We start from the raw sequence: 10,292 nt of genomic DNA, 5'->3' as shown, positions 1-10,292 counted from the left end.
TCACCACTTTTATCATAAGCAATAAGTGAGTCTGCTCTGTGTCTGGGAGAAGATGTTCCCTCATCCCTCAAAGTTGCTGGCTGCAAACAGAACACTGAGAAATGGTTGCGGAAAGAACGGTCATGGCCTTGCATTCTTGGCATACTCAGTGATAACATCCAGGGATGCTCAGGACCTGCCTGATGGGGGACTGCCTCGTCCAAGACACCTATCCCCCACCTCTGCTTGTCAAAACCCTATCCATCCTCAAATGACACTTCGTTTTTGAATCTTTCCTCAGCCCTCCCATCACAATACTCTTTCCCTTTTGTATTTTCCTTATAATTCTCATCCATGCCTCTTTTTTGTGTCCACAACTGTCCCTCCCCTACCAGCAGAATGCAAACACTTTGAGGGCAAACATTGGTCCTCTTCATTCCTGCATTCCACACGCAGATTGTTTGCATCCAGCAGGTGCTTAGACCATACTTGTTGAGTTGGAGGTATCGAGATCTTTGTGCATGGTTATGCTTTTGCGGAGTCTGTGGACCGTCTTTTGGAATGTCTTCAAGATTCCAGAGGCTAAAAATATCTCCTCAAAGCCGCCAAGGGCGCTTCCTTATAAGGAGTAGGATTTGCCTTGTGAAGCCAAAAGTTTGTGTCCACCAGGTGGCGCCCCACCCCAACTCTCCTGATGCCTTATTTATTTATTTATTCTTTATTTTTTTTAAATTTAATTTATTTATTTTTGGCTGCGTTGGGCTTTCGTTGCTGCACGGGCTTTCTCTAGTGGTGACGAGCGGGGGCTACTCTTCGCTGCAGTGTGCGGGCTTCTCATTGCGGTGGCTTCTCTTGCTGCGGAGCACGGGCTCTAGGTGTGCGGGCTTCAGTAGTTGTGGCACATGGGCTCAGTAGTTGCGGCTGGCGGGCTGTAGAGCACAGGCTCAGTAGTTGTGGCACACGGGCTTAGTTGCTCTGCGGTATGTGGGATCTTCCCGGATCAGGGCTCGAACCCGTGTCCCCTGCATTGGCAGGCAGATTCTTAACCACTGTGCCACCAGGGAAGCCCCAGATGCCTTTTTAGAAGAGGGAAGGATTCTCTTGTCTGCCTCTAAATGTTTGTTGGCTTAGGTCCCCCACTTACAGAGGTAGTTTGTGTGGCATAATTCCCTGTCATCAGTGCAGCACCCAGATTCAGCGCCCAGCTGCGCATCCTAGCCCCAACCACACTCGAGACTGGCACCCTGAAGACATTGAGGATGTCTCTCCAGGGGTTGCTCAGGGATGCTGAAGGAACAGCCCTGAAATTGGGATCGGAAGACCTAGGTTTGAGTCCCCACACTGACACTTAGTAGCTGTGCTTCTTTGGGCAAGTCATGTAACCTTTCTGGGTCCCTGTGAGAGTAGCTGAGAATTCAATATGCGAAAGTATATAGAAGCGTATTGAATGTGGACCTGGAGTCAGCCACACCCAGGCTCCTATTTAAACTGTCACCCACCAGCTCTGTGAGCATGGTCCACTTCCTTACCCCTCTAAGCCTTGGTTTCCCCATCAATGAATCAGAGTTAATACCAGTTATTTTAAAGAGTTGGTATAAGGATTAGGTAGAACAATAAAGTGCTCACTTTATATAAAGTGTATAGTAAGCATTCAATTCATAATAATCACATATATATTATGTATCCTTAGCCCCTCAAATGGTGCCTAGCACTTCCTAGGTGCTTAATATCTATTTGCTGAATGAAAAGATTTCACAGACGAGGAAACTGAGGTACAGACCCCCCCAGGTCCCAGCACCAGGGAGTGGCGAAGCAGTGAGAAGTAGCCAGGCAGTCTGCCTCCAGGGTTTACACCCTGAGCCTTTACGCCGTGCTGTCTTACCAAAAAATGCGGGTGGTATACACCACCATTTGTTCACTTAAAATATGCATTCAGAGTTTTCTCGGGTACCCATAGGTGGGGCTGAGTTGGCAGTGGGAGGCATTAGCTCCCTGAGAAGCCACGTAGTTTTTCCTCCCTCAAGGGGAGCAGGGGCCAGCTGCCTCATCCCATGACCAAGATACGAGAAAGGAGCTCCGTAGGGTAGCATAAGCTGGGGGTCTGATGCATGCACAGTCCCCAGGACAAGAGGGGTCCTCTCGCTTCCGCTGCTGTCCCTGCAGCCACCCAGTCTTCCACTCCACAGACATTTACTGAGTCTCTTACGTGCCAGGCACAGGCAAAGATGGATAAGACTTGATAACCAATGGTTATGATGTAGCTGACTCAACTACTACAGAGGGAACCTCCAAGGGGGGCCTAGAAGAGCCAGCAGTCAACAGCCTGGGAGGCTAAACCAAGGGGGAGGAGCATTTAAACTGGGCATTGAAGGATAAGTAGGAATTTGCCAGACGAATGGGGTCTGGGAATGAAGGGCATTCTGAGCCTATTTGGCAACCTTAAGAGGTTTGGTGGGGTTGGCATGCTGGGTGCAAGCATGGGTAAGAAAAGGAAGTGGAAAACCAGGAAATTGGAAGTCGGTTGGGGCCAGATTGTGAAACATCCCCATAGAAGAGATAGAACCCTATTCTGTGGTCAGTAGGGGAAGCAGTGTATATACAACCAGGTCTGTGTTTTAGAAAGATGCCACAGTGCACAAAGGTTGGATCAGAAGGGGAGGGAAGAGAGACCAGCAGCAGTTACCAGTTTCGTGGTCTTAACCTCTCTAGGCTCCGTTTTTCTCCTCCGCAAGATGAGGAAAATGTATGTATCTCGGGGGTTCTTTGAGGCTTTAATGAGAATTCCTGCAAAGCACAGTAATAGCAATAATGTAAAGCACTGTTGGGCTTTGCTGTCTCTTAGAGCTGGGTTTGTGTCCTGGTCATGCTGGGAAGCCTATTTTTAGTATGCTCGATGGCAAAGAAGTTTGGAAAAAAGAGATTGAACTAATAGGACTTCGCTTTGTGGCACGGGAGGGGCAGTGGGGCCTGGAGCAGGTGATGGTCCCTTTCACTGACAGGAGAACTCAGATGGCTGAGACAAAGTCTGAGCCCAGCTTTGGACAGAATAAGTTTGGGGTGGGCCCTGGCAGGATATGATATTCGGATGTCCAGGTGAGAAGAGATGGCAGCTTAAGCCTGGCACTGCTCTCCTCCAGGGCCAAGGAAGGGCCGGGAGGCCCCAGAGAACTATTAGGACAGGAGGGAGGAGAAAGAAAAAGGCCCAGCCTAAGACTGTGGGGACGCTCCACCTCCAGAAGACCGCTCTCAGCTTCGAGGCTGGACCGGAGCCAGGGAGCCAGGGCAGGCAGGGCGGGCAGATGTGGTAAACTTGGCCCAGTCGGACGGAGCGGAAGACCCGCGGCCGGCTGGGGTGCCCTCCGCCCTGCCCCGAGGGGAAAGGAATCTGAGCTGGGAGTTTGGCGCCGACGGGAAGGGGGGCACTAGGGTGGTGAGCGAGGCCCAAAGAGAGAAGGCAGGAAGCCTGGAGGAGCGAGTGGGGGTGGAGAAGGAGGAGGGGAAGGGAGAGGGCGGGCAGGAGGGGTGGAGAGAGAGAAACGGAGAAAGAGAGGAGGGCTGCGGGGAGGAGAGAGGGGAGGAGAGAGGGGAGGTAGAGTGGGGAGAAGGGGAGAGGAAGAGAGGAGGACTCGGAGGGGAGCGAGGAGGCCGCGGCGGGCTCAGGGGCACGTCGGCCGGGCCACCCCCGCGAGCCAGACGTCGCCATTCCGCTGCTCGGGGCGCCGCCGCCGCCGCCACCGCGCCCGGGGGCCATGCTCCCGCCGCCCCCGCGCCAGCCGCCGCCCCAGGCGCGGGCGGCCCGCGGCGCGGTGAGCCTGCAGCGGGCCTTTCTGCGCGGCCCGCTGGGCGTGCTGCGGCTGCTGCAGCTGCTGGCCGGCGCCGCCTTCTGGATCACCATCGCCACAAGCAGGTACCAGGGCCCGGTGCACTTCGCGCTCTTCGTGTCCGTGCTCTTCTGGCTGCTGACCCTGGGCCTCTACTTCCTCACGCTGCTGGGCAAGCACGAGCTGGTGCCCGTGCTGGGCTCGCGCTGGCTGGTTGTCAACGTGGCGCACGACCTGCTGGCGGCCGCGCTCTACGGCGCCGCGATGGGCATCATGATCAGCCAGACGCAGAGCCACAGCTACTGCAACCTCAAGGATTACCAGATGTCCTGCGCCTACCACGCCTTCCTGGCGGCCGCCGTCTGCGGCGGCCTCTGCCTCGGCCTCTACCTGCTCTCGGCGCTCTACGGCTGCTGCCGCCACTACCAGGGCGAGCAGGAGGTGGCGTGAGGTCGCTGCGCCGCGGGGCGGGGGACCCGTCCTTCCTGCCGCCGCCGCCCCGCGCCCGTGCGCCCCGGCTCCCTCCCCTCGCCCTGCGTTCCCGCCGCCGCCAGCGCCCCGGCGCCCGGATCGCAGTTCCCGTCCGACGGCTTCGCCGCCGTCCAGAGTCCGGACAGCTGCGCCGTCTCCTGGGACCAGGGCAGAGCCGCATCCGAGGGGCGGACGCACTCTTTCAGTCGGGCCGCCCCGAGGCGAAGCCTCGCTGTTCCTCTTCCCCTTCCCGGCCGAGAGCGAGACGTGGACAGGCGCCGCGTAGATCCGGGGGAGGCTCCCAAATTGGAACCAGTCTACTGGCGGCGCCACTGCCCCCTCCCTCCCGCTCCGCGTTCGGAAGAGCACCCCCTTGCCCTGGCCCCTCTTCCAGCCCCGAGTGCTGAAAAAGGCAGGCATGACGCCGCGGGCGTAGCTGGGGACGGGCCTCCACTGGTCCTGGGATGAGCGACGGGTGTGGTTTTAGTTTGGAATTGTGCGAGCATCCTGCGCAGTCCTTCCGGGCCATCCCTCGGTGCTTTGATGTCTTGCGCTGGGGCCCACCTGCAAAGGTGAGGATGGATAGGGGGCTGTACCCTTGCACCTTTGGAGTCTTCTTTCTCCTCCTCCTGTTCCGCCTTTGTCCTCGCGGTTCACGGAGGCCAGTTCCTAACGCCCACTAGCTTCCCTAGCCTTGCCTTCCCAGCCTTCCTCTCACAGGTTTCTGTTCCGTCCCCACCTCCCAATATCTTTTTTGCATTAGGGATACCACACCAGCGTCAAGGAATGTTAGGCGAACCCCACCCCCTTCTTTTTGCAGATGGAGACTCAGAGCTTGCTCTTGTGAACAGCCAGAAAAAGATTAGAACCCGGTCTTCGGACTCCCAGTCTAGCGTTGTTTACTTTAAAGCATTGGTTGTTCCCAGGAATCCGGACTCTGGAGCTACCCTCTAATAGAGGGTTTCAAGTTCAAAAGGGTTTGTCTAAGGTGCTTTCTCCCCTTCTTGAAGATTCACAATGCTCATTAGCATATGAAAGGCTCTGAGAAGTCCTGCTCTAAAAGAAGCCCAAGTAACTCAGTTTACAGTGTTAACTGCCTCTGGACCTGGACCAGTTTTTTCCACCTAAGGTTCCAAGCAGCCGTATGTCGTCCTGGCTCTCATTTATCCCGAAGGGTCCCGACCCATTGGCTGTGGTCTGTTTGAAGACAAGGGGCAATCCTTCTCTTTCCCAGGGAATTTCTATAGCAGAAGGAGGCCCCGCACCCCCCTTCATTAAAGAGAAGATAGCCGGCCCTGCCAGGCCAGCGAGAGCCTGGGGAAACTGTGGATTGAACATTCCTTTACATTGTTTGGGAAATGAAGCCAAGGTTATCCTGATGGTTTCCTGGTTTCCCAGTCAAAAGGAACATCACCTGTAAGAGATGCTGGCATTGACCATGAGCAACTGGCAGGGGTGGGTCGCACCAAACAGAGAAGAAAACTCGGGATCTGGGATGAACAGCTGGCCCAGCCTCGGTAAGGTAAGATGCCTCTTGGCTTTCTGGAGAGGTCATAGGCCTTTGAATAAAAAAACCCAGAGCCCGCTCCTTTTCTAAAAGTTAAAGGGTTTTTATTCAGGAGCAAGTTGAAGGGGTGACAGTAATAACCACAATGTCCAAAGGGTTATGACAACAATTCAACCTTTTTGCTAAATCCTTCAAAAGTCTGCTCTTTGAAAAAGTTCAACCCTCTCTGGATTAGAAACTAGAATAGGGGAGGCCAGAATACGTTTTTGTGAGCGTGTTTGTAGAGTTTAGTAGGAAAAGTCTTAGGTTTCTCTGTTGTAGTGGTGAAGATCTGGGTGGGGATGTGGAGCGCTTTTGTGAGTTTTACATAGTCACCATCTTTGCATCTTTGTGCCCGGCACTGCTCAAAGCACTTATGTATTCATTTCATTCTCTCAACAACCCTATTGAGCTGGGTTCTATATTATTTCCATATTCTGTATGAGGAAAATGAGTCACAGAGAGGTGAAGTGACTTACCTAGAGTCTCCCAGCTGGTGAGTGGTGAGTGGTGGAGCTCGGATTTGAACCCTGGCAGTCTGACCTCTTCAGAACCAGGCTGTGCTATATACAGTAGGGGGTCAATACATGTTAGATACTGTTAACATTGTTATCTTTATTTATTTATTTATTTTCATATTTTTGGCCACACCACGTGGCTTGTGGGATCTTAGTTCCCCGACCAGGGATCGAACCCGCACCCTTGGCCGTGAAAGCGCGGAGTCCTAACCACTGGACCGCCAGGGAATCCCCATGGTTATCTTTGGAAAAAAAATTTTTTTTAATTGTGGTAAAATATTCATAACATACAATTGACCATCAAAACTGTCTTTAGGGCTTCCCTGGTGGCGCAGTGGCTGGGAGTCTGCCTGCCAATGCAGGGGACGCGGGTTCGAGCCCTGGTCTGGGAAGATCCCACATGCCGCGGAGCGACTGGGCCCGTGAGCCACAATTACTGAGCCTGCGCGTCTGGAGCCTGTGCTCCGCAACAAGAGAGGCCGCGATAGTGAGAGGCCCGCCGCGCACCGCAATGAAGAGTGGCCCCCGCTTGCCACAACTAGAGAAAGTCCTCGCACAGAAACAAAGACCCAACACAGCCATAAATAAAATTAATTAAAAAAAAAAAAAAAAAAAAAAACTGTCTTTAAAGGGTACAGTTCAATGGCATTAAATACATTCACATTGCTGTACAGCGATCAGCACCATCCATCTCCAGAACTTTTACATCTTGCAGAACTGAAACTCTGTATCCATTAAAATTGTGGTTATTTGTGTTATTGTTGTTGCTATTGTTTTCTGTCCTCCGGGAAATCCTAGAACACTGAGCCCTTCAGCGTCTCAGTTAGGCTGGGGTCCTGCTGCCATGCTCCAGGCAGGGTACCTGTTTCCTCAGCGCCCACCGCTGGTGCCAGCCAGAGCCTGGGGGTGGTCTTTGCTGGGATACTGGGGGTGTCTTGGAAGCCCAGCAACTTTGGTTCTTCTGTTGCAGGTTTCCATGCTGCTGAGGCCATGGAGACTCCCAGAGCCAGTCATTCTGACCTCTCCCAGGGCCCACTTCCCTGGGTCAGCAGAGGGTTTCAGTGTCTTCATTGGCCATATAGGGAGGCGGGGAGAGGGAACAATCTTTGCCCAGCAGCTCCTTTTCCACATCATTCAGTGGAAGAGCCAAGATGGTGAAGGTTCATTTTGCCTTGACATAGAGAAGTTCCTATTCTGCTTGCGTTATGACTTGGGCACAAGCTTCCAGATACCTGGAACTGAGCCGTGCACCCCTGAACCCTAAACAATGGCTTTTGAGCTCCAGCATGTGTTCTTTTCTCTTTTTTAGATCATCACATAAGCTGCATCCTCAGCTCAGATCCAGCCCTTTGAGGACCTCTTCTTAGCCCCCAGCCCATAGTGCTTTGTCTGTGGTTAGCTGACCTTACTCAGGAGCAGACGTCTCCTTGGCCTTCATGGTACCTTATACAGCCACATGTGCCTGAAACATTCCAGAGCTCACTGGCTCGTCTAGATGTGCCTTCCCACTTGGCCTCCCGCGGCTTCTCCAGATGTGAGAAGGACATGAAGACGGCTCCCACACCCATCCTCTCCTCCCCCTCGGGGCTCTGTGCCATGGGAGTGGCTACCTGAGCTGGCCCGGAACTTTTGGATACTGGAGGCAGTCTCCTTGGCCTCCCTCTTTGGACTCCAGGACTCGATCCAACCTGACACTGCTGTGGGCTGCCCCCAGCCCAAAAGTCTGGGACCACTTGTGGGCCCAGGAGAGGATTTCTCCAGTATTCTACAAAGGCCAAAGAGAGGGTGTGCATGGGAGGGTGAGGGAGGGTAGGGAGAGGGGACCGATGTGCCTCATTCAGTAGTTTAGTGGTGATTACTAATATGCTTTTCTGAATAAAGTTTGTTTGTCTGATCTGGGTGCATGTGTCTTCTCTCCTGCCCCCTGCAGTAACCCTCTGTGTCAGGTCCCCTAGCCTCCCTCCATCTTCTCATTTTGCCACACTTGTCTGCCTCCCCGGCTTCCCCTTCTTTCTGGGAGGGAAAGAAAAATGAGGTCATAGATTTCCAGTACAGTTAGGGCAGGACACAGGAATCAGGAATAAAACTGCCTGTGTCTGTCCCTGACTGGGGCTGGAGGGAATTCCAGAAGCTCCCACCCCGGCTCTCAATGGGCCCTCTGTTTGGGAAGTTCCACTGCCTGATGGGCAGGCACAGAATGACTGTGGTCATGGAGCCAGAGGGTCCTGTTCTGGTCCAAGCCCATCATATTACAGAAGGGGAAATGAACACCAGGGTGGAGTGGCAACTTGCTTAATGTCACAGAGCTGACTGGGGCCAGAGTGGGGTCTCCTGGAGCCCAGGCTCTGGTTCTTTCCTGCAGATCATTGTTCTGGTGTTGCCTTCTAGACACACCCAATCTGGTCTCCCCTCTCTGCCTTCCAGCCTCAGCCTGCTGACTGAGGTACCCTGGAAAGGGCTGGAGGGCAGTTAACAGGCTTCTTGTCGGCTCCTCCTTCCTGTGACCTGGGCCTGAAGTCCACAGCCAGGACATAGAGTTCTACTGGCAGATCTCAAAACCCATCTAGAACGGCTCCAGGCAGGGATCTGATGCTGTATGTGCTCCACACCCACTCTCTTCAAAGCAGCCTCCTCAAATACAGCACAAACTCTCTCTCTCTCAACCTCCTCTTCATGGTTTGCATTTCCAGGGTGGAGGAGAATGCCACCAGCTGCCCAAGATCCTCCCTTTCTCCCCTCTTCCCTCTGTGTCAGTTAGTGAATATCACACAAAATAAAAAGTGGTCTTTATGCAAAGGCTGATAAGCCACCTGCTCTACTTTAGCTCGGTGGAACATTTGCAATTGAAAATGTGCTTTTACTTGCATTACCTTATTTGATCTTGTCACCAGTCTTAGAGGTTGGCATTGTCACCCCCATTCAATAGAAGAAATAGAGCCCCAGAGAGGAGAAGGCCTTATCCATGGTCACAGAGCTGGCAAGTGGCAGGACTGGGCCTGGAAAGTAGATGTTCTCTTACTATCCTCAGCAGCCAGTTGCTAAGCCCTGTGGGCCTCTGGGCAGGCTCTGAGGTAGAGGTGGAGTTTGGTTTTCCCTCCTAGAGACCAGGTGTTCAGGAATGGTCTAATCTGACATTTCCTGTTTAATGCTGGGGGCACTTTGAAATAAGACACTGCTCCTTGGGGACATAACTGAGCCCATTTGGGTCTGGGGAATCCGAGGGATTTGTTCATTTCTATTACTTTTTCTGCTTTTCTAGGGATGGGAGTGGGATGGTCAATGGTGAGGAAGGAGAATTAAGAATTCCTTTTCAGGCATAAAAAGGAAAGGGCAGGGATATGGGAGAAAGGTCTCGTTAGCACTATTTATATTTTTATTGTTTTTGTTTGTTACAATTGTTATTTGTAGAATAAAATAGCAATATATACCCATTAAATTTTTTTACCTGTACAGAAGTGTACAAAGTAAAAAGAGAAGTCATTCGATCATCCTAACCTCACACCTGAGCAATAAGCCATTGTTCACTATTAAGCCTTCTTCCTTAATTTTTATAACTAATGAAATATCTGGATGCTCACCCACATACACACATATACATTCAGACTCTTCTACAACTTGCTTTTAAGATTTAGCAATAATATAGTTCTAAACATTTTTGGCTGCGTTGGGTCTCTTTGCTGCTGCTCGCGGGCTTTCTCTAGTTGCAGAGAGCAGGGGCTACCCTTCTCTTTGTCGCGGTGCGCAAGCTTCTCATTGCAGTGGCTTACACGGGCTTTAGGCGTGCGGGCTTCAGTAGTTGTGGCGCACGGGCTTAGTTTCTCCATAGCATGTGGGATCTTCCTGGACCAGGGATCGAACCCATGTCCCCTGCATTGGCAGGTGGATGCTTAACCACTGCACCACCAGGGAAGTCCCTCTAGCCCTTTTTAAATGTTCATATAAACAGTCAGAGACTGC

The 10,292-nt window shown here is 52.6% G+C and overlaps 1 protein-coding gene across 6 annotated transcripts; it reads left to right on the top strand.

The window, feature by feature from the left end:
- Nucleotides 1-3,521: 3,521 nt before the first annotated feature.
- MARVELD1 (MARVEL domain containing 1) lies at nt 3,522-8,229 on the top strand. 6 transcript variants are annotated; one of them, XM_082424137.1, is made up of 3 exons: nt 3,522-4,843; nt 5,506-5,793; nt 7,645-8,229. In XM_082424137.1, the coding sequence occupies exon 1, from the start codon at nt 3,729-3,731 to the stop codon at nt 4,248-4,250; it is 522 nt and encodes a 173-aa protein (XP_082280263.1). In that variant the 5' UTR covers nt 3,522-3,728; the 3' UTR covers nt 4,251-4,843; nt 5,506-5,793; nt 7,645-8,229. The 6 variants fall into 6 exon arrangements, with proteins under 6 accessions (XP_082280263.1, XP_082280262.1, XP_082280266.1 ...); XM_082424136.1 differs by having other exon boundaries at nt 5,092-5,793; XM_082424140.1 differs by lacking the exon at nt 5,506-5,793.
- The last annotated feature ends 2,063 nt before the right edge of the window (nt 8,230-10,292 follow it).

This window comes from Balaenoptera physalus (genome assembly GCF_965194825.1).
Source record: "Balaenoptera physalus genome assembly, chromosome: 14".
NCBI classification, from domain to species: domain Eukaryota; kingdom Metazoa; phylum Chordata; class Mammalia; order Artiodactyla; family Balaenopteridae; genus Balaenoptera; species Balaenoptera physalus.
This window is presented reverse-complemented; position numbering and strand designations above follow the sequence as displayed.